Source organism: Phyllopteryx taeniolatus, chromosome 9 (genome assembly GCF_024500385.1).
Source record: "Phyllopteryx taeniolatus isolate TA_2022b chromosome 9, UOR_Ptae_1.2, whole genome shotgun sequence".
NCBI lineage: Eukaryota > Metazoa > Chordata > Actinopteri > Syngnathiformes > Syngnathidae > Phyllopteryx > Phyllopteryx taeniolatus.
In genome coordinates this window covers 21,822,381-21,847,143 of record NC_084510.1, presented here as the reverse complement: position 1 = coordinate 21,847,143, position 24,763 = coordinate 21,822,381, and the positions used below count along the sequence as shown (strand labels likewise).

The following is a 24,763-nucleotide window of genomic DNA, read 5'->3' as shown; positions in this document are numbered from 1 at the left end:
CGTTTCTCACGGATGTAGCGCCGAACTGTATTTACTGACATTGGTTTTCTGAAGTGTTCCTGAACCCATGTGGTGATATCCTTTACGCATTGATGTCGGTTTTTGATGCAGTGCCGCCTGAGGGATCGAAGGTCACGGGCATTCAATGTTGGTTTTCGGCCTTGCCGCTTACATGCAGTGATTTCTCAAAATTCTCCGAACCTTTTGATGATATTATGGACCGTAGATGATGAAATCCCTAAATTTCTTGCAATTGTACGTTGAGGAACATTGTCCTTAAACTGTTCGACTATTTTCTCACGCACTTGTTTACAAAGAGGTGAACCTCGCCCCATCTTTGCTTGTGAAAGACAATTCAGGGACGCTCCTTTTATACCCAATCATGGCACGCACCTGTTACCAATTAGCCTGTTCACCTGTGGGATGTTCCAAACAGGTGTTTGATGAGCATTCCTCAACTTTCTCAATCTTTTTTGCCACCTGTCCCAGCTTTTCTGGAACGTGTTGCAGCCATAAAATTCTAAATTAATGATTATTTGCTAAAAACAATAAATTTGATCAGTTTGAACATTAAATATATTGTCTTTGTGGTGTATTCAATTAAATATAGGTTGAACATGATTTGCAAATCATAGTATTCTGTTTTTATTTATTTTTAACCCAACGTCAAAACTTCATTGGAATTGGGGTTGTAGATGCGATCAATGTTCTGTTGTATTTTAGACTTGTATGACAATTAAGCCAGTTGGTGAAATGGCTGAAGTGAACCAGCTTCACATTACACTTTGTCTTGATAGCGGTTTTTTGTGTGATGCGTAATGCTTAAATAGCACTCGAAAACCTTCCCAATGTTTTAATAATTTGAATTGTATTGAGGCCAGTATGTTCCTTGAGCAAGGACTGCAGTCTCAATTTCTCATATTTTCAACCTGAAAAAAAATATATCCTGGTGTATTATTATCATTATTCTTATTATTTTCAACAACCAAACATCCACTGCAGCTTATGTGTAAATCCCACCCTGGGAACATGATAATAATAATAGGTATTTACCGAAATGACTCACTTCTCAGGGTGAGACCGTCCATCCAGAAATGATAATAACCACCCACAAAGTGACAAGCAAGACAGTTCGTCATGTCTCTCATCAATACCACTAATTCTTCATAGAAAAATGCTTTGTAGTTATATACCAGGCGAGTTTAAGAGATTAGGTATTACACAAGCATGTTGAATTTTGTTTACAGCATTGCAGTTGTGTGCGCTGGAGTACACACTCAGGCAGGCTCGATTTGATGCACTGTGGCTAAAATGAATGCCCCCCAAAAAACCTGCCATTTGTGTTACATGGATGGTTTCAAATGTTTTATGAGATCTGACTATCTGTTCTGTGAGAGCATCAAGGTGTCTGAGTGTGAATGGGTGGTGGAGTCGGGGGGGTGGAGCCACTTGAAGGAGGAAGAAGAACTTCCCGTGGGTCTGCGGGATGAAGGCTTCAGCGAAACACCAGTTGTTGGCGACATTAACCGTTCATTTTCACAGTTATGAGGTTATTGATGGACTGTCGCTTATCTGTGTTTTACCATCCAAGCAAACGCTGCCGTATATTGTCTCGTTTACTGCTAAAGGAGGGCATTTGGTGTATTTCCAGACTGGTGACGTGAGGATTTAGGCTGTTCGTCACCTTGCGCTAGCGGATCCCTTTTCAGATGGACACTCATAGCACTTGTGCCTTTGTCCTATTTAAGGGATAGACTTGATATTTTCCAAGTGACCATGGTACCTGCCTAATTTTTAGTAGAATACTTACACACATTTGAGCTACCGTTCCTAATTTGCTATGCAGACCAACCTCACCTCCTGTTGATTTCAGCTAGGCATCCATGTTGTGAATGCCATAACACGTGATTGGCAATTAATCTACTTGAAGCTATAATCATAACACAGTGGTAAAGACGACGAGTTGACTAATAGATTCAACCCTTTGCTGTATTTTCTTCTTCCCGTTGCCTGTGAAGTCGACACTTCATCCCAACAGCACACAAAAGACTCATGTTGGACTTGTGCCTCTGTCCAACATAGTCAGGCTTCTTCCTGACTATGACCCGATTCAAAATCCAGCTGGCTACATTTTGAAACTGCAAGACCACAGATCACTTGCAATGCCTACAAACTTGTGAAGCATATCAACAACTGCAAATACCTACGTATAGCCCTTAAGGCTTTGTGTAGCAGGGAATTAATGATCTGAGCCATAAGCGGACATTTCATTAAGTGCTTTGATTTTTTTTAGGTTAATGCCTGTATTTCCAACTCCCAAGTTGTGTCAATTGCAGCATAAGACCAGGGGAATGACTAATTTGAAACAAACAGGAAAAACATGTTAATTGAAGACGACATTGGGGTTTCTGCAGAGACGTGTGGATCGTCGGCATTCATCGCAGCTTCCGAGTGAATGAAATCCCGGGGCCTTCATGTGAAAGCGCTGTTACTTCCAAACGCTCCCTCCACAGGGTTCTGCCTAATTGGATTCTTCCCAATCTTTCATATTCCAGTCACACTTCCATTATCAGCGGCATTCATAATTCAGGATGTCGTCTAATATCCCCTTACTTCCCCGCTCCTTCTTTCGCTTCACACTTCTCTTGTCTTAGATGAAGAGCGCATAAGTGGCTAATTCTTTTTATCACAAGTATTCGTCAAGATGCTCCCACTATTGACTCCAATCTATCTGCATAATTGCACTTGACTCCAAAGTCAGCTGATGGAGGAGGCGCTTGATGGCGTTTGTTACTCGTCGACCATAAAAAAAAACCAAAAACTTTTCAACTTGGAGGATTGAGATGAATGGCGAAAACGAGCATGCCAGATAATTACAAATCCGTGTCATTGGGGAGACAAAAATAGGCAACAAACTATCAGTGTTATCTGCTGTTATAAAGGAGAAATTTTCAGCAGATTTGACCCTGAACTAGAGCAGGAATAAACTATAGAAAATAAATGGATAGACAAAAGCGTTGATTTAAAAAAAAAAGAAAAGATAAATATAGGAAAATGGCATGAATCTGTTTTGAAGTTTGTCTGTAAACCTTTATTATCAATACAGGCAATATTTTTTTAATACAAGTTTAGCATTCTGAATGATCATACAGTGTGTGCATCACAATAAATTATTATATTGTAGAAAAGTTCATTTAGTTCATCTCAAAAAGTGAAACTCTTACACTACACATATGATTGAAAAATTCTTTTCAGAAGGCCAAGTCCCACCTAATTTCGGAATTAAAAATCATCTTTATAGTTTTTATGTAATGTTTGAATTTATTTGAAATTTTTAAAATCCATATTGAATTTGAACTAATGGCTGTTAGAAAATTGCAATTGTTTGTTTACACGTGCACACTTTGATCGCAAGATTACAACTACAGAATCTCGGCGCCCTCATGGTCAGTGGAGACCGTAATCATATTCCTCTTTCTATTCTCATCTGCTTACAATTTCCCACAAAATGTACACTGTGCCATTAGAGGGAATAAAAACACCTGACCTCCTGTATGCCAATGTGAAGAGAGAATATGTTTTTTCTCTCCTCTGAGATACACCTTGAGGCCGCCAACCAAACAGGCCCAGTGGCGTTTCTGGGGGGGCCAGTGCCCCCCAAACACTGGGCTTGGCCCCCCCTATTGCCCCCCACCAGAAATCCCCCTACTCCCGTTGACAAAATTGATTGCATGTGACCAGACTAGTCAGTCAAAATTTTCGATCTGGAGGAGTGTTTTGATGTCACGAACTTCTTTATGCTTTTAGTTGTTTTTTTTAAATTACAAAAGTAACATTTGATTAATTCATTACATTATTATTATTATTATTATTATTATTGTTATTATTATTATTATTATTATTATTGTGTTTAACTTTTGGTTATTATGTTTGATTTTGTTTAATTTATGTGCAGCACTTTGTTTCAGCTATGTTTTTTTTTTAAAGGGCTCTCTAAATATGAATTGAATTGAGAATATTCAAATGTCTTAAGATGGTGACGTTGTGTTTCCGTTAGCTGTAATAATAATGAGTATTATTTTTTTTTAAGTACGGGGGGGGGGGGGGGGGCTGGGGGGGATTGAACTACTGAAATAGATATCAGTTTTTATATTCTAGTGAGCTGTACCTCTCTATGTACTGTACATATATAAGCTCACCACTGTAATATATTTTTTTGTAAAACAATGAAACCCTTTTTTTTTTTTAGCATCTTTACCCTTCTCTTTACTTTTGCAGTGAATGATGACTGTTGATGGGTTTTATGCCTCATTTAAAAAAAAATACCTTTCAAGTGTAAAAATATGTTGACCACTGTAAAATGCTACATCTAAACCCTTTTAAAAAGGGGTTTAGCAGTTAGCCTGGTTCGTAGTGTTGTTCTTCTCACCACTCCCCTTGTTATGCCTGGTCCTTCCTTTAGGATATGTGTAGCAAAAATTCAAAGAAAAGCCCAAATGTGTGACTTAACCCTTAACTGACCTCTGCTAAGGTTTAGCAAGAGGTGTATGCCACGTTGTCTTTTGGAAAATTTCCACCTGCGCAACCATTTGGTTGTTGAAATGTTAAACTACGAGGTACTTTAAATTGATGAAAACGTTGTGAAAAGTAACCCCAATTCTGCTTGTGTGTATGGGATCAAAGTGTGGTCATAAAAATACAGTGATTTATTTCCTGTGCTTGCATCTTTATGTACAGTATATATATTTGTGTGTGTGTGTGTGTGTGTGTGTGTGTGTGTGTGTGTGCGTGCGCGCATTTGCTTTGAGAAGAGCTTGTACGGCAATATGCTCAATAGTCTACATTTTTGATAGATGAAGTTGGAATAGCAACCTAACTGCAACCCATCAATCTCTTTTTCCCTTTATGTGGTTGCCATGGGAATATTGGCTTCATTCATTGGGTTTTTCTTTGCTCATTTTTGAAATAATAATTATGAAAAAACAGCAGGCCAACAAAATACTAGCTGATCATGCTGATTGTGATCATGTTTTTTCTTCCCAATCCTGTATAAAATAAGTTGTTGATGAGGACGTTTCCAAGAGCTGCTCTATATAATCATCACTACAGAAAACACTAAATCCATGAAATATATGACAGCTAATTGGATTCGCTCAAATCTCCTCATTGCATTTGTTGAAGTGGAGTTAAAGGGCATTCTTCTGTTCTTTTACATTCACTGGCTAATAAAATCCAATATAAGAGCTGTATGAAAGGTTATGCCTTGTGTAAAGATAATAATGCTTAATTTTGACTGACACTGTAAACAGTATTTTTACACCTGTGGTTGGCAACTGGGTATTATTTAGGGCTGCAACTAATGAATATTTTAATAATAGATTAATCTGTTCATTATTTTATCAATGAATTGATGAATTTGATTTTAAACATTTTTAATTTCCATTTCTGTATTCAAAAACAGGATATTACTTCAAATTGACAGGATATAAATTGAGTAAATTAATTATGAGTAAGTTACTGGTTTAGTCCGTAACATCCGTCAGAAAATCGGCAAAAATGTTAATCATTGTTTTCCAAAGTAAAAGCAGATGTTTGCAAATGTCTTATTTTCTTTGAACACAAAGATAATCAGTCTGCTTTCATGGAGGACTATAGAAATCTGAGAATATTTAATGTTGAAATGATGAATTTCTGAGGATTTGGACAATTTAGTCTCAAAACGATTAATAAATTATCTAAATAGTTGTTGATTAATTTGATAATTAATTGTTGCACCTCTAGTATTATTATTCTCATAAATGCATTTTTTTAAAAATTTTTTTGCTCCAGCTCTATTGGATGTGTGTAGATGTGATGGTGTACCTAATGAAGTGTCCAGTTTGTGTATTCTTGCTTCTTTATAGTGTTGGCTCACCTTGAGTTTTATTTGCAAACGACCATTGTGTCTCCGTACTGTGTGGTCTCACTACTTTCACCTTTGTCTTGCCAGTGTTAAATAAACCCGTCTGGAAGACAACAGAGTTGCAGCGTGAAGAGATAAATAGAGGCATTTACAAAGGTGACAGTCAATCCGCAACCGCACTGGATGAGAGCATTCCAGTGTCTGCAGCTTTCTCCCAAATTTTACAGCTGAGAAAAAAACCCATCATATACCTCGGTGTTTCTTCCACTGATTCCACCGAGTGCAGGGAAAGCTGTTAGCGAATGAGGTCACACCTTCATATAGCGACAATTAAACATGCTCTACAAGTGGAAGTGGCGCAAGATCCCCAATTTGTCTCCCTGAAGATGAGGCATCAGGTCAGCAGTAATGAAACATCTATTCTTCGCGCCTGGACAGGCAGCGAGCTTGCCGTGGCCTACAAAAATATATTTGGTTTGATCCGTCGGAAATGAATCGTATCCAATGTTTTGATCCTGACCTCAGAGACACACTTCACTGTTTAATGCATTCGACCAGCTGTAAGATTAAAGCGGCGTCGCCGTCAGATGGGATGCTGTGCTACGTCTGTCACATTGTAATGGCCTCCCCTTTTTTTTTGTGCGCTCCACAGAACCTTTTAGGGACAGTTTTCCTCAGTAAGAGAAAGAAACCTGTTCATTCTGAATGATATCCAACACTAGGGAGTTGTAGGTGAAAAATATACCGAACAAAAATATGAACTCAACACTTTTGTTTTGCTCCCATTTTTCATGCGCTGAACTGAAAGATTTTAAATGTTTTGTAAATTTAATCTAAATTTGTTTTATTGAACACTTTTCCTTTACAGAGACAATCCACATTTGTGGCACATCAAGATGCTGTTTAGACAGCATGATTATTGCACAGGTGTGCCTTAAGCTGCTTTTTTTACTGTAATTTTTACTGCATGGGGGGTGGTGTTGGCAGTTGTAGACGATGTTTGGGAGGGGGTGGTGTCAGGAAAAAACGTTCAGTTTTTGGTATGAACACTATTTGCCTCACACAATGCAACACATTTATTGCGCAGACATACAGGCTGAAATACGTGCCACCAATAATCTACATTTGAATTTATATTGTTTCATTTTTAATCATTACATTTAATGATTGAATCAGAATAATATAATTTGAAATAGAATTTATTAGTTTGGACTTGAAGTTCAATAAAGTTGAAACCGAATGTAAGAGTATGAATTTTAATTCAGTTTTCTCTGACACTATTTTTGTTCCCCACTGAAATTTCAACTACATATTTTCACAATCAGTTCTCGTCATTCAAATTGAGTTCTCTTATCTTCAACACAGGAAAGAACAATTGGGTGTCTTGGGGGGCGGTGCTCATGTATAAATATTTGTGTACATGTACTGTATAGGTTTTTGGGTGGTATATACCATTGTAGTACTGTATGTATGTATTTTGAATTGCACTTCTTGAATTGCTGGATAATATATCTAAGGTAATGGTGAAGGGGTAGGATCTAAATACGTTTTTCCTTCTCCCTTTTGGACTGGTAATACAGAATATTGATACGGTAGATTTTTCATGAGTTGTTTTTTTTTCTGAAATAAAAAGGTCAATCAATCAAAACTGTCCATATGCTGTTGCATACTTGCTGACAGCACTCCAGGTCTAAATAATCAATATTTTGTCACATATTCCTAAAAATATCTGCACGGCCCGCCCACAACTTTACAATTGACATGTTATGCTAAATTCACTTAAAAATAGTTGAGTCTCTGGAGTGCCTGAGCACCCAAGTGTGAAATTAAACAACACAATAATATTTCAGAGCTGCTATATGTAGAAAAACATGTCTGTAAGCAAGTACTTCAGATTTAGGGGGGCAGGGTGAGCAGTGGTTCATTTGCATGAAACAGGACAGTGTGAAATTTATTGCTGATTCTGCAACAAGCAGAGGTGCTGTGAGTTTAGTACTCACTAGATTGCTGTGCAAAGAACAACATGACATCAGACATTGCTTGGAATAGTTGAGATGCTGTACCTCCAAGCACTTATTTTCCTTAGTACTGGATCTGTTTCTTAGCCTTTCTGAAGAGCTTTCGCATGTTAAGCGTTGTCATCGATTAACAATACACATTCACTTGATTAGCGTGATTCATTGGGACCCCCGCAAGCCAAAGTCAATATCAATTTCCCTCAGAGATGAGTAGTGCACGCTTGGCGACTTCTGACACGTCGCATGACGCACAACACAATCGAGCCGTTAAACTCTGATGTGAGTCATTTGAGGTGCATATCACGGACGTCTGATCGTGGCAAGGAAGAACGTGACGCTTTGAATCGATTTGACTGTGGCATGTGTCACATGATGCTCTTACATCTGTTTGACCTGCTCGGGTTGCTGTTGTAATTACGTGCAACAGTTATGGTAATGCAGCACCATACTCGCATTGGCACACCCGGCACAGGCTGATTTCAAAAGGATGATAGGTGGGCAGTAATTCTTAATCCTTGGGGTATTTTTGTGCGTGTGTGTGCGTGTACAGCTTGGACTCGTCACCAGCCAATCACAAGACACACACAGTACGTACAGTATACTGTATAGACCAGTGTTTCTCAACCGGTGGGTTGGGACCCAAAAGTGGGTCGCAGACCCATTTTGCTTGGGTCGCAGACAGCTAGTGAAAATTTACATATATATTCAGATTTTTGCGGTACAGTTCAGAGGCATACCAAGTTCCCACATGGAACATACTGTATTAGGTAAGGGACAGGAAATGTTACTCACTTGTGCTCCAGTCACGAGTTTAGTCCATAAACAAATACAGTGAAACTCAGCCTCTGGCTAGCGGGTGTCAAGGCTAGCAAAATGCTTTAGTTGTATCTCAAATTCATTTGGAACAGCGTTTAAAAATATAATATTCTGTATATATTGTCATCTTCGGTGGCTCAGTGATGACATCTTGTGTTTAACAAAAGGTTCCTATTGTTGCTTCGATCCAGTCTTCTTCGCCATTCAACTGAACCACGGGTAAGTGCTTTTACCTGTTTTGCTGAATGTGAAAATAGGTTGTGCGTGTACTGGATTCAGCAATTATCTTCTAACATCTATAATTGATTCAGAAATACATTTTTGAATTCACTTTACAGGGGTTTTAAATCATAATTTTGGGGGGGGCCACACAATCGGATCGGTCTGAGTGCTTTTCTCTATGCATTCATACATTGAAAAGACTTCTATATTTGGTTGTATTTCAAATGTACAATGCAGACAGATCCTCCAGTCACCCAATTGAAATGTCAGCCGTGGCGAGATCAACCGCCTCTAAGAGACCACTTGGCACCACTTTGCCGTATGTGTCACTTTGATCCAGTAACACCGCCGACAGGCAAGGATTCGACCAAGAGCGTAGTCTTGTGTCACGGCATGTGTGGCGTTCACTGAGTAGGAGGAGGAGGAGGAGAAGTTGCCACTGGTGACTCATTTTGTTGGTTGGGGAGATGAAGCAGTCAAGAGCAGTGCCGGTGACACCCACCCAGTAGCCGCAGGCATGCATTAGAAACCAGATTAACCCTGCGGAAAGATGTGCCATAGTCCAATTGTATTCACAGTAAAGTGACCGTGACTTTATTGCACTGTACAGTAACGAAGCACTACTACCTACAGTGTATGCTACAGCCCGTATAGCGTAGTGCAAAGCCGCAGGGATCTGTGTTTGATGAGAAGGCTCACATTTGGTATGCATGTCGTGTTACAGCTGCTCAGGTTGTTCTTGTAATTATGTGCACCACAGCCTTTAGAAAATAGTCCCATGCATCGGTCAATTAGCAGCTCCGTGCCTAGACTGCATAATGGCGCATATGGCCCAAGGAGGAGCCAATTAAATAGATCTAACATTTGGGTTTAATATTCTTTACATTGTCCATGCTGGCTGCACTTGCACTCTTTTAAGGTCCAGATGTTGAAAAATGCATGTCATCGGTCTTAGCAGATGGTTCTATTGTTCTTTTATGTCTTGAGATAAGCAGTCGATATACCTGTGTCAATCAAATTTGAAAGGCATTCATTGTTCACGGTTTGTTGAATCAAATAATGCTCAGAAACATAAACACAAAAAAAAAACACTTTTCTTGTACGTGGCATATGTAGGCAACATTTTTAGAGTAACAACTTGTCATTTGAACATCAAACTGCATGTATTTCTAACACTCTTGCCACATAAATTTAAGTGTAGCCTGTAACACAAAGCAGTTCAGTTTTGTGGTGTGTAGGGGGCACTTTGTAAAAGGAGTCGATGAGAGATGAAGAAGAAATAAGAGACAAAGAAGAACATTGAGTCTGGTGAATGTACACGTAGGATGCCACCTCTGTGTGTTTACTACAAAATAAAGTGAGTAAAAAGAAGTACTAGTACTAGAAATAAGCCCCAGCTCACCTAATGAGGACAAGTGCAACAGAAAATGGACATTAGCGTTATACCTCAAATATTTCATAGGTAACGATTCAAGCGTCTGAAAGGCATGTCAGTATTTCATGGATTCTCCAGGTGGCGCCTAAAATAAAAGAGGAAATAAAGAAACTTAAACAGACTGAGGACATTACTGAATCCCACTAAATCCCACTAAGCCACAATGGTACATTTTTTTGTTACCGCAGTGGCTTTATGATACTTATTGAATTGTGGGGTGCAAATTAAGCAGCCAGGTCACATACATCCAATGTGCAGTGAGCGCTGGAGAGCAAACAGAGCAATGGGATTAAACATTGTGTACACTCTATGCGGTCTGCTTCTGTGTGGAGACCAAGCGGTGGAGCTCATCTTCTTGCATTCACAGCTCATGACCTACTTTAGCACTCCAGACAATATAAAGTACTATACTACGCTCAAACACGTACCACATTCCTCCTGCCCACTCTGCATATGTTGCTTGTTTGTACCGCCCACCTGCATGGATTACAGAGTATGCATAATGTGGATATTTGTTACCCTTAAACAGTCGAGCGAATTTATGGTTTTCACAAATAGGGGGAAAAAAAGAGGAAATAATTAAACCTGACAATGTACCATACTGCCTTGGTGGAAGTTACTCGTATAAATATGTTAAATCAATAGACAGGTAGGTAGAGATGTTGAGTCCGATAACCAGACAATATTGTTAATTATCCGTCTGCTAATGCAAAATGCCAACCTGATACCGATGCTGTCTTTTTATCACAATTATTCATTTCGATTTCTATTGACAGGTCAGGGCTTCCTGAATCTGTTCATCCAGCAAAATGAGTCATGCAGTCCGTACAGAAGGGCCCAATGTGATCATTGGTGTGCATTGTGATCACATTACCGCAGCTATAATGGACCTTCACTCATCCCAAACAAACTCGGTCAGCGGGAGGTTGCCTATTGATGACGAACATGAGTTTTTGCGGAATGTACACGTGTATGACTCCAGAAATGTGGTTTCCATTTATCAGCATCTATCCATCCATTTTCTATCCGGCTTATCCTGCTCATGATGGTGACTATTGCAGCTGACCCGAGGCAACAGGCTGACAACACCTCGGGAAGATTGCCTGTCAATCACGTGGGGATTGTGACAGGCGCATAGAGCGGCTACTGGTCCTATGCAGGAAGCTTTATAGTGTATGTCGTCCAATACACTAGCAATGACACTGCTAACCATCACGATACCTGCATACAGAAAAAGCCAGTTTTGGGGACGGAAAGGTTATTTTACACGTTGAGGTATTACCCAAGGGCCATTTGGTTCTGTTTTTGTAGAAAATACACACACTATACTTCAGTCACTTGTGAGTGAATGTTTTGAAACTATTAAGCAGAGGGAACCACTTAAACTGTAATTGAAATCATTTTTGTGGAGTGTTTTGGAGCATGAGCTCAGACATGTTTTTTTATGTGTGCCACTGTGGCTTCAGGTGGATCAAATGCAGATGCAGTGGTGCTTAGCGTGCCGAAATAATCAATAATTAAATGAACCTGTTACTTCAAAAAAGTTTGTTGCTTTACCTCAGAGTAGCAGCATTAGAAAGCTCAGATTTGTTTGTACTTTCCTGCCAAAATATTAGACGATGTTTATTGTTACACATACAACCAACTTAATTCCTTTAGCTTGGCTTCTTTAACTTTTGACCCTGCCTTTATCAGATTGCTTTAAATACCAAAACTGGTTGAGAGCCAAACCTACTGTTAGGAAGTAAACCAAACAGACAAACGAAGTGTCTACTCAATAAAACAAATCAATTCAGCTTGTGTCCATCAGCAAAAACACGGCTTGTTCTGTATTCTGCTCTGTTTTATCGACGCCTACAGGAGCTTAACCTTTTAAATGGCTGTAAAAGCTCGTTGGTAGCGAGCGGTCGTGACACCACTGGGTTGGGGGGGGGGGGGGGGGGGGGGTTCAGGATTAGATGAATTGTGTCCAAGCCACTTGCAGCTACAACCTGCCACTTGCTGAATGCAGAGATGTGACGGTGCTGTGGTCTTGTGCCAAAAGGCAATCAATTTATGATGCTGTGACAGTCCACGTCTTCCGTCTTTCATTTATAGGTGGATAGGATTGTGGAGAAGCTGGTGATGCAGTGTCTACTTTCAGTGCTTCACTATGGATTTTCTTAATAGCAGTGGGATGCTTGCAGATGGTCCACTATTATAAATGTTATTTATTATTAATCAGTACAGGGAGAGCTTTAAAATGAATCTCACACTGACAGTCTGTGCAGTCTCTCCCACGATAGAAGCTTTTGCTTTTCTTGCCAGAAAATCAAACCGGTGAAGAGTTTAAAAGTTTGAGTGTACTTATTTATTTATGATTAGTTTTGCACTCAGAAGATTAAATAAACGTGCAAGCACAAAGGTTGCTTAATTATTTTGGGACATTTTAAGAACAAGTCTTGGGGCACACCTCTCAAACAAATGAGTCCCTTTTCTATTGAAGCATGAATGGTGTGCAAGGGAGTGTGCTTCGATAAGTTTGGTGTGGAAGAACTTGACTAGCTCTGACCTCAACCCCATCGAACACCTTGCGCGTCAACCTCCGATTTACAAATGATCTGTTCCAGGATCCAACTTTTTCCCATTAAAAATGTTTATTAACTGTACAGGAAATGTTTTATTTTTCAATAAGTTAACCAATGCTATTATATAACATTAAAAAATATATACTTTTGAACACTCACACTGAATTATAAGGAGAAATGTGCAACATGATGATCATATATTTTTTTCCCCACATATTTTAGATGTCTCTCACTTTTTAACAGTCAACTCTCACCCAAATGTATACAGAAGTTAATAAAATAGTAAAACAATGAAACATTATTCCATAAAATTGATTACAAGTGACTTGTGTTCTTCTTTTCCTAATGCACATTTTTTGGATTAGGTGTCACAAAAAGCCACAAAAAAAAAACAAAGAAAATGCAAAACACACACAGTTAAACCTTCAACACTTACTGAATTGAGGTTTTGAGATTTCATCCATGAATCTGTTCCATGTATTTATTATGTATGAAAAAGAAAAACACAAGCTAAGTTGATTTTATGACTTGCAGACTAAAGAAACCCCAGTAACCCTTCATCCATCCATTTTCAAAATAGCTTGTCCTCATTAGGGTCATGGGCAAGCTGGAGCCTATCTCAGTTGACTTTGGGTGAGAGGCGGGCTACAGCCTGCACTGGTCACCCTGGAGTGGTCGCCAGCTAATCCCAGGGCAAATATAGGCTCTTATCGGTAATTTAAAGTCTTCACTGGACACTGTTTTTGGAATGTGGGAGGAAGCCGTAGTACCTGGAGAAAGCCCACGCAAACACGACCCCATTGACCCACTTCGTATAAATCTAGTAACATGATTTGAAACTGGAAATGCATTCTACTCTCACTATGGGGGTGGGCGGGGGAGAAAACAAAACAAAAACAAAAAATCATGTCTGAGCAACAGTGAGAGACCCAGGCACAATTGAGTGATTAAAAAAAAATAAAATGTACAATGCACTTTTCCCATAGAATGGTCACAGGGCAGTTGCATAATGCAAAGTAATGAGAGATAAAAAGCATAGCGAGAATTCTGTCTGCGTTCATAGTGGTGGTTCTGTTGTGTTTCCCGCTGGATGCACGCTTGGCATCCTCATATTACACAGCTCAAGTTGCGACTCCTAAGACGTCTGGACCGAGAAAGCAAAAAGAACCGCAAAATGATTCTGGCACTGTCTGAGATACTGGTAATATTTATTGAGCTTGTGCTAGAACTGCAAACTGCATGCTACTGATCCGTCCTCGCGTAAACTGCATTCAAACATTAAAAACAGTTTGGAACATTCCACAGGTGAATAGTTTCAGTGAAAATAGGTGAGTGTCATGATTTGGTGTAAAAGGAGCGTCCCCGAAAGGCTCGGTTGTTCGTAAAAGGAGCGTCCCCGAAAGGCTCAGTTGTTCACAAGTAAGGATGGGACAATCTTCACCACGTTCTCAACAACTGCAAATAGAAAATAGTCCAACAGTTTAAGAACAACGTTTAACGTCCGTACAAAATTGCAAGGAAACCTGACTGTAGGAAATAAACCCAAGTGGAAATGTGTTTTTCTATGCGAACTAGTTCAAAGTTCAGTTCACTGTTCCAAAAATGAACTAGTTCAGTTCATAGTTCATAATTCCAAATTTTCTGAGTTCTTTTTTGTTTTTTCTGATGCTGAAAGGAAAAAAAAAAGCCGAATCGTTGTTTAAGCTTGAGGTTAAGCTGTGGGGGGGGGGAAAGTCACTGTTTATACTACAAACTTCACGGTACTGACACACTTTTCAGTTAAACTGTAGTTATAGGTAGTTATTTTGTTTTGCTTTTCACCTTTCGGAAGCACAGTTTTGCAGTGGTTAGCACATCTTCCCCACAATTTATGAGGGTAGGAGTTTGAATCCAAGACTTTGCATGTTCCCTCTGTGCTGGTGTAGGTTTTCCTTGGGTATCCTGGCTTCCTCCCACTGTCCAAAAACATGCATTGAAGACTAATTGTCCATAGGTGTGAAGTGTTGTTTGTCCCTGCGATTGACTGGCCGATCGAGGATGTAGCCCGCCTTTAGTGGTCAACCCTCCTTTAGGTTCACTTCGCTAAACAGTGAGCCCAAGTACTGTGTCCAACAGAAGCAATGTAGAGATCCTGACATGCTAAATTGCCGATAGCCTGGGTGAACTATTTCCTTCTCATCAGTATGCAGGTTCGCTTTCGAGGGATGGGAGGATCTCTCTCTGAATGTTCTGGACTCCCTTTTTCATTCCAGTGTCGTATTGAGCAGAAGAATGCTGCGCCACAAACTGTCAAATAGTGCAGTGCATTTTCCCTCCAATACATATCATCACCAATCACTTCCAAGTAACCAGCAGAATTCCCAACAGTCCATGAATCTTCTGCTTGATTACAGTGGACCCCCGCATACTCGCAGTTCGGCACCTGCAGAAAATATATATATTTCCTTTTTTTTTTTTTTTTTTTTTGCCTCCCCCACCAAAGCACTCGTTGATGCTTTATCAATGCTTGTTAAAAAAAAATTTGGGTTTAAAATAATAATATATTTTTTAAATGCAGTTCTAATGAGCGTCAATTATGTGCTAGATTATCACTATAGGTCTGTTTCTACTTAGCGCATCAGTATACTAGCTAATACCTTCATATTTTAATGTTTAAAATGTAACAATGGGAACATAAGCGGTAATGCTTCGCCGGTCTTGCGTCAGCACATCGACGCAGAGAGATCATTCATGCTCCTTAATGTTCTCAAGTCAAGCTAATGGTAAAATGTTTCTGTTCACCTTGTGGTTGCAGCGATATGGAAAGCTGATGCACCCCCCTCCCTCAACCCGACTCATCTTTCTCACCAGTGTTCACATGCTCATCTCCCGTTGGGCCTAAAATATTAATGGCCGCCTTTTATTTTGGAGTCAGGAAAGTGACCTTCATGCGTGTGCGTCCACAGAGAGACCAATATTCATTTCAACACCAGATTTTAAATCCCAAACTGGCAGTAGTATGCAAGCATTCATCGTCAGCTGGAAGCTGGGATCTTTTATTGAATTGTGTTCATCATCCTGTAAGTAAATCGGCTGCATGGAGGCAGACAGTGTATCCCTTTAAGCGTTGTTATGAAACAAACTGAATCACGATTCTTTAGCTATAACTCTTTAAGACTTAAATGGAAACTCACAGCAAAACATTGTTAAAAAGTCACTAATCATCAACGTTTACCGTCAAGAAAAGAGCTCACATTAATAGGTGGTGAAATATACGTACCGAGGTGCCTTGAGATACTCAAGAGTGACTTTACAAAAAATTGAGATACAAGCACTTGGCAGATAATTAACAATTCTTCAAAAAAGAGGCTTCAAGCTGTTTATTGCCACTCCCAGATGAAGTTTACTGTCTACCTAAACATAAAACAAAGAAAATTATGCCTGACTTTAAATCAGTTTAGCTTAATGCTAACAAACCAATGCAAAATGCTGTAAACGGGCTATTAAATAGCCTGCATCTATGTATGTGGGTTCGTTATAACCATGAAAAGATGAATGATGATTTTATTTATTTTTTTTAGTTATGAGCATGGTCACGGCACGAAAGGCAAGGCACAGCTGTGTCTATTAATGAACTATGCATTTCTATTTTCCGAGTTAATGTATTTTTCAAATAAACTGAAATAAAATTAACTTGCTGGTGAGATTGAAGCATCCCTGTTTTGGAAAAAAGATTGACAATAAATTGGCAAACTAAATTGGCCCTCATGGCTGTCTTGCGGGTAGACTCGGAAGGCAGCTGATCGGACAGAAAAAGCCACCCCGGACATTACGTCGACACCCGTGCTGCAGCTACTGCAGCTTGGCACGCTAGTTACAATTGCGCTGGATTACCGTTGACGCAAACGAGGGCGCTCAAGTTCTTATTTTCCGGGCTCTGAAGTGCGGCATGTGGGATGCGGCGCCGTTTTGTGCTGATTTACTGTGTTGTATTTTGTGTAGACAGAAAAACTCCAAGATCTCTTTGAGTTCAGCTCGTGAAAAATGGCAGCAAAAACACGTGTTGCATTTATATTTTTGTTCAGTGTCGTTCATTGCGCGCCATTCGTAATGTCGAAACTATATGTTTGTACTGTCATAAACCGAGCACCCCATGTACTCTTCGAAAGAAATTAACATTTTAATTATGTAGAAATGTGTTGATTTTAACAGGAAATTGCTTAAAACAGAAGTTCCTGCGGTGACTGACCTTGTTCACACTGAACAACTGCCACAAACTATGAAGTTGGAAGCATCACTCACTGTTTTGCCCATAGCGTACACTGTATGTGCTAAGGTTTGACCGTGTCCTACGTAGCTTCGCCCGCTCCTAAAAATAGTTTTTACCGCAGTTCTGCAAACAAACCAGTGATGCAGTCAGCCTAAAACATCTCTCTTCCCTCAAGTGGAAGCAAACACACAAGACATTCATATGTGTGCACTTCATGTGTGTCACAAAAGGAATGTCAACAGAGCAGACAACACAGGAGCTCTTGTGATGTCACTGACAGTTGAACGCTCCGGTTGCTTGCTTTTTGGAACACAGTTTGAACTTCAATCCTACTTTGTTCTGCTCACAAAGATGTTTGAGGTTGTTGTTTTTTTTAACTTGAATCTTTAATATTCCAACAGGTGCAGGGGAGTCTGGGAAAAGCACCATTGTAAAGCAGATGAAGTAAGTACCGTATGTTAATAAATTTCCATTTTCCCTGTAGCACCCTAATGATCCATCCATCCATTTTCTGTACCGCTTTATCCTCACAAGGGTCACGGGACCCTAATGATTTCTGTGTTAAAATGAATATTCTGACATACAGTAGTCAAATTATCATGGTTGTGTCCACATGATAAATGGAATAAAATAAGTATTAAAACATTCAATCTACTTTTTCTTTTTAATCCACAAGCAGACCAATTTTTCAGCATTTTGGCAGAAAAGTTCTTGCTTATTTGCTTGGAGGGTTGTAAAGGGCCAGGACATTTCTGGTAAGCTCAAGTTTAGCTGGGTATTTCTGGGGCAATATTCAGTGGAAGATTTTCCATGCATGTAAAGGACGATTCAGACAAATTAACTGAAATTTAAACACACTGTATTGTGTACGAACATAAGAATCAACATGGTTTGGTCTTATGTCGACACAAAACTAATTAATAGAAACAAAATTATTCCAAAAAAGCAATGAAAAGCACTTTGTTTGTTTGGCACTTTAGACCCTGTTTTAATGTGAAAAGTGTGATTTATTGAATGATTTTTATGTACTGTTAAATGTTTGTAAATTAGCTGAATGCTAACTTTGGCACATTTACACAAGTATTGTACTGGTGTTCATTAATGTGCATTGTCCCTTTTGAATTGATAAAAGAACCGTATTCTAAGCAGGTTTTTGAGGCATGTGTAGGCTGTAAATTGATCTAAATTTGCATTACCAGTATATGTTTTTTTTTTAAATTCAAAATTATAATTCTTCAATATATAAATATCAATTATAATTCTTCCATCTGTTTTCTGTATCCTCATTAGGGTCGTGGATGTGTTGGAGCCTATCCCAGCTGACTCCGAGCGGGGTACACACTGCATTGGTTGCCAGCCAAATACAAGACACACATTGACAGGCAACCATTTGCACTCACATTCACACCAATGGATAATTTAGAGTTCAATTAACCAAACATGCATGGGAGAAAACTGGAACACGGGAATGCTAGAACCTTGATTTAGAAATTATAATTATTCAGTTAATTTAAATTGGAATGTTACAAAATGTCCTAGAATTTTGCAACCATTTGCGGCTGGCCTATTGTGTATTATTTATATTGAATGGGCTTAAAAGCCTGTTAATGTTTTTTGTTTTTTTTAAATGCCAATGAAGACGATGATGATCCTTCAACCGTCCTGACACCCTCACTCGGCACTAGCTCAATATTTTGCAGTAAATAATGCAATGTTTTGATAACAGAAATCTGCTCCTGTGTCTCAGTGGGAAAACTCTAACCCTGGCCTCTGTCTTTTTACTACAACAGCAGAGCGATGTTGCGCCTGTGCACCAATCCCAACACACGCATGGTCCTAAATGGTTTAATTATTCACATTCCTCGAGGCTAGGCAGCGGATCCATGTTTTATGAGCTCGGAGCACGCACAGTCTGTCACCCTTTTTTAAGCCTGAATTTTTTATTTGATTTGATTTGATTAATTTCATCACAAACACACACGCACACATCTGTGTCAGCCTACTAGAAACAAATATGAATGGATTATATCACTCCACACGCAGAGGAACCCTGTACACGCCGCTGAGGAAAACAATTCTTTTCCTAGATTAGGCTATGCGTCTGCCGAATAACTGCAGTTGTCAAACAGCGAGCACTTTTTTTCACTTGAGAGTTAATATGATTACGACATCGTGTTCTACCTCTGCGGTCTGATTCAGTAGTTCGGGAGATTCCATCTCGGCATTAGACAGTTAAATTCCTCGTTCAGGTGCCCGGTAATGGCATCGATAAAGTCTGGCTCGGGATGCGGGATCGACATGTTGTTAGGCATCGTGAGACACAACACACAATATTAGGTACATCAGCAGAACTTGACAAAGCCTTGACAAAGATACTCCTGCCTCTCACCTAAAGTCAGCTGGGATAAGCCCCAGCTCCCTGAGGCCCTCCATAGGATAAGCGATTTTAAAGATGGATTCTTTATGTTAAAAACCTAGAATATTAATAAAATTAAATGCTGACGACAATACTATTAGATGGCATATTTATTCGTTTTTAAATGATGTCCGTTTCACATCTCCTCAGGATTATCCACGAAGACGGCTACTCGGAAGATGAGTGTAAGCAATACAGAGCTGTGGTTTACAGTAACACCATCCAGTCCATCATGGCCATCGTTAAAGCCATGGTCAGCCTCGAGATAGACTACAACAACCCTGGCAGAGTGGTAAGATACCACCCGCAAACATACATTTGTTACACCGTAACGTTTCTCTGCATATTATGATTTATTGATCATCGGATGTCCTCGAATGTCCGCCACCTCTAAAAGAAGCTATGCCTTCATTTGTTGCTCAGTCTTGAGGTAGCCCAACCCGCCTCAAATAGATGCATGTTGTTTCCCATCAGGGAAAAAAAGGGTGGTAACAGGCGTTATCTCACTTCATAGATGCTGCCGTTCACACGCGGACGTGAACTGCTGAGGTAATCTGGACTTCATTGCTAACTCGGCTGCTAACCAAAACAGCAGCACTAAAGCACTCTCAGATTAATTAGTGTAAAAACTTTATAAACCAGTTCCTTATGCAGTGTAATGCGGAGATGGCGTCTTTAATGACGATTCCAGTAGACTCTGGCAGGAGTTGCCCGAGCCATTTGCAGTTGAGTTAACAAATGCCCTATTGCACTATTTGCATAAATACAGTATGTTTTACAATTAAATTAAATGAAATGAAAGGATTTTGGTTGTCATGTCTGTATTTAAAACAGACCTGCACAATCTAATAGGAACTGGTACAATAGCTTTAGCAAAGAAAAACTAAATTTAAAAGGTAATAATGCGCAGATTTGATTGACACTATTAGAGTGGTACTCAACATGTACCACTCACTGTCTCTGGGAAAACAAAGTCTTTTACTGACCCACACCAGCTTGCATAAACATTGTTGATTTGTTTTTCTGTTGTTCAAAACTGCCGGCTGGCAATTTGTTTAGCAGAGCGTACTGTATTTAATTGCCCAGGTGCTTTCTCCGCATCCACAATGATGACATTCTATGAATTCCTCAGGCTTTGGGTGGCCTACTATATTCTACGTTTTAACTACTGTCATTTATCATTTCACTGAGGCCAGTTTCTTTTAGGGTTAGTTGATATGACACACCAGTGGAAAAGTTTTGTTAATATTGTCGTTGTAGCTTGGAGTAGTATGCAAATGCAATGCATCATCCATCCATCCATCCATTTTCTGAGCCGCTTCTCCTCACTAGGGTCGCGGGCGTGCTGGAGCCTATCCCAGCTGTCATCGGGCAGGAGGCGGGGTACACCCTGAACTGGTTGCCAGCCAATCGCAGGGCACATACAAACAAACAACCATTCGCACTCACAGTCATGCCTACGGGCAATTTAGAGTCTCCAATTAACGCATGTTTTTGGGATGTGGGAGGAAACCGGAGTGCCCGGAGAAAACCCACGCAGGCACGGGGAGAACATGCAAACTCCACACAAGCGGGGGCAGGTATTGAACCCGGGTCCTCAGACCTGTGAGGCTGACGCTCTAACCAGTCGTCCACCGTGCCGCTGCAATGCATCACACTTCTATTATTTATATTGTAGCTACCTGAGGAACTGTTCTGCGTAAAGCAGCCTGGCTCCCGCAGTGAACACTAATGAGGCTTTTCGCTGCAACGTATCCCATCAATTAGTGCTATCTTAATGATTTTGTGTTTGTGAGACTTAGGACTCAGGCTTCAAAAGGAGAATTTAATTAGCATACATTCGCAGGACACTTACCAATCAAACTCATTATTAATGAAATCAAGACGCACAAATGTGCAAAAACAATCTGCTATCATCATCAATACTGCCCTTCACAAGTGTGCAACGGCCTTTGAAAGTTCCTACAGGGTTCCCTTCAAGCCTAAAAGGATTGTGCTTCCTGTGGCCTTTACGGCTAAATGGACCTGCTGCACCGTACTAAAAATTACTGGAAAGACTGCATGTGGGCGTACATTATGCATGAACAGTTACAAACGTGTAGAAGGAAATAAATGTGTGAACATGGATGTCAATCTTGCATGACTGAAGGGACAGAAAGCTGGCACTGCACGTGAAATACAGTATGTCTGGCAAGTACAAGTACTATAAGGTACTAGCGTACTATATATATTTTTTTAAAAAGCGCTATTAAAAAAACAGTGTATTATTGGAAGTTTAGCGCTTGTATTTAGGGAAGTCCTGATCCAACTTTTCAGCGTTTTTTTTCTTTTTTTTAAATCATTTGTTTGTGTACCAATAATCATTATTTTGAGAGATATGTGCCATGAGTTTGATGCAAATTTTCGTTAGCTCGTCAATGGTGTTTTCCATTCTTTGTGTGTTGGCTTTGAGCTAGCGATTATTGTGAACAAAACACAAAGAAAGAAATTAAGGCTGTGATGTATTTGAATGTTCAATAGGTGTAATTCTTTTTGTAATGTTTGTTTAGTTTTACAGTGAACTTCAAATGGAGTGTCATCAGTATTCTGCCATCAGGATTCTTTTCACACACAAAATTGCTCCAAAAAGCTCCAGCGTTTCATACAGTTTTGTGTTAGTAGTCTAGTTTTGAGTAATTGTTTTAAGGTTAGATAGAATATCTTCCCAATTTGGTTTTCCTTTGAAGCAACATTTTAGAATGAACAGACTGCAGCTATGCACTCGATTTTAAAATTGCAGTTGCCAACTTGCTACAGTACGTCTCTTTATAGAAGGTGAACTTGTGCACTCCGGTACGCCCACTTCACTGAGGTCTCCTCAAGCCAGTTAGTGCGGAATTGTGCAATCTGAGGTGAGCTGAGGCTGCTCACTGCCTCACTTCCCGTTTCCGGTCTTGCCCATGTAGTTGAACTGGAAATACGCAACTTCATCACTTTTGACGATGAAATGTTTTAGATTCAAAAAGAAAACGACTACACATCCCATCTAATGCATGCATGATTATTCATGTCATGCACAGAGGAATAGAGATGATTGAGGAATGTCATCACCGTAGTCAACTGCAGCAAATGAAGCCACAAAGCAATCCTGCATGCAGTTTATTGCATCTCCGCTGTGCTCAGCCCACACCCACTGGTAATAGTTTTTCATTAGTTCCTATGGTTATTATCCTGGCACTATATTGCTACCTAAGAGGCCAACTAGAAATCAAACCTGAAGAATGAAATATTGTTTAACCTCGTAATTGCCAAGACCATTTCTTCATCAGTCTGGGCAGTTTGTATTCGTTGCATCCTTTTGGTTTTAAGGGCAGCACTGTGACCTAGTGGTTAGCAAGTCTGCCTCACAATGCATTTACTGGGTTTGATTCTCTGCTTGAATCTGTATTTTCATTGCTTCCATGATCTTTTTTCAAAAAGCCCTATTTTATGTGAATAAATCTGAATGTTTGTATGGAATCAACGCAACGAAACAATAAACTATGGCAATAACTGAAGGTCAAAACTAAATCGGTTATTTGATCATGCTTCTTTTCAAGGGAAATAGCATTTTAGATCACTTGCAGCCTCTGTTTGTCGTCAGTAATAAAATTCCTCGACAATCCCAGTAAAACCTAATAAAACAATTAAGATGGGCCGGTCATGCTCTCTGCACTGTTTCCATGGCAACTTGGGTCTGAGGACTCCGCTGTCCCATATAAAGGAAACAGTAGTATTATGAGACGACTGTAATAATTTTACATTTTCAATCCAATCATGACACCCCAGTAAGGACTGTACACATTTAAAGCAAATGTTGTCATTATATTTGACATTATTGAATTTGTGTGGAGGTCATTGGCTCTATAGCTTTGTTTTCTTCTTTTTTTTAAGTAGAGATAAGCATTTGAATAAATAGGACAAATAGGATAATTCGTTTTTTCAAATATTTTTAATGATAAGGAAAATTTCCGACTCGAATGAATTGCAGCAAATAATACTGCCTGGAGGTGTTGCCGTAGCGTGCATGTATCTCAGCGTGATTCCTAATTATCCACTTTCGCTTAATTGGTCTGAAAATTATTCACTTACTCCAAATAATGTATCTTTGTGGCATGTTCCAATTGATGGCAGTAGGTAGAAGTCATTTGTGCACCCACCTGTTATCAGTCAGACAACAGAATTAGTCATGATATATCAGCTTTGTGTTCAATTAAACAGGCCCAGATTTTACACTAAATAGCTCCATTTCTGATTAAATTGAGAGGAAATCATCATTATTTCAGGATATATACTTTTTAGTGACTTTTTTGTTGTTGTCCCCTGAGATATCAAGGTAGGGAGACTGTATTAGATGACGTGATGTTTGACTTTTTCACATGGCAAAATTTTGTATACAAGCATCCGCCTGTGCTTGTGTGGCCCCCTGCTGCAGGACGACGCCCAGCAACTCTTCGCTCTGTCCGCCGCCGCCGAGGAGCAGGGCGTCTTACCCGACGACCTGGCCGACGTGATCCGGCGACTGTGGGCCGACGGCGGCACACAGAGCTGCTTCGCGCGCTCACGGGAATACCAGCTCAACGACTCGGCGGCATAGTAAGTGGGAATTTGTGTGCTCTGCTGGCACATTTCCAGTCACGGAAATAATGCTATTCAAGCCGTCACTACTGATACCGTCCCACTTTTGCATCTGTTCACATATAATCTGCTCCAATGTATAACAGACTCTATTCCACCAATAATGTAAATGCAACTTAGTGAAATGACATCTTTTTAAATGTGCTCTTTTTCCTCGTCTCGCACTGTATTAAAAGAGAAAATATAATGTTGTATGTTTGCATCATTGTGATTATTGATGGAATGTTTTGTGTCACATGCGGCGGCTAATACTTCTGCAGATTTTGAGATGTATCTAATGGCGCCTCTTTCATATGCTCTGTCTGCTCTGGAAAACCTACTTTGACCTCCCCAGAGAGCCATAGAGACTGGCAAGATATCATCTGTTACCTGATTATTTAGCCTTCCCTGCGGTTTGATTCTTTAATATTGTAAGCAGATGAGCACAATCATCTTGCCGGATGGCTGAAAAACAAAACGAAACAAACTATTGCATCAGGCCT

General features: G+C 39.8%; 1 protein-coding gene across 3 annotated transcripts in view; it reads left to right on the top strand.

Moving 5' to 3' along the window:
• Positions 1-24,763, top strand: part of LOC133483957 (guanine nucleotide-binding protein G(i) subunit alpha-2) — a 40,725-nt gene that overhangs the window by 6,436 nt on the left and 9,526 nt on the right. For all 3 annotated transcript variants that reach the window (XM_061785878.1, XM_061785877.1, XM_061785880.1), the window contains exons 3-5: positions 17,611-17,653; positions 19,776-19,917; positions 24,079-24,239. In XM_061785878.1, the coding sequence (XP_061641862.1) occupies positions 17,611-17,653; positions 19,776-19,917; positions 24,079-24,239 (346 nt within the window). The remainder of the gene's footprint in view (positions 1-17,610; positions 17,654-19,775; positions 19,918-24,078; positions 24,240-24,763) is intronic.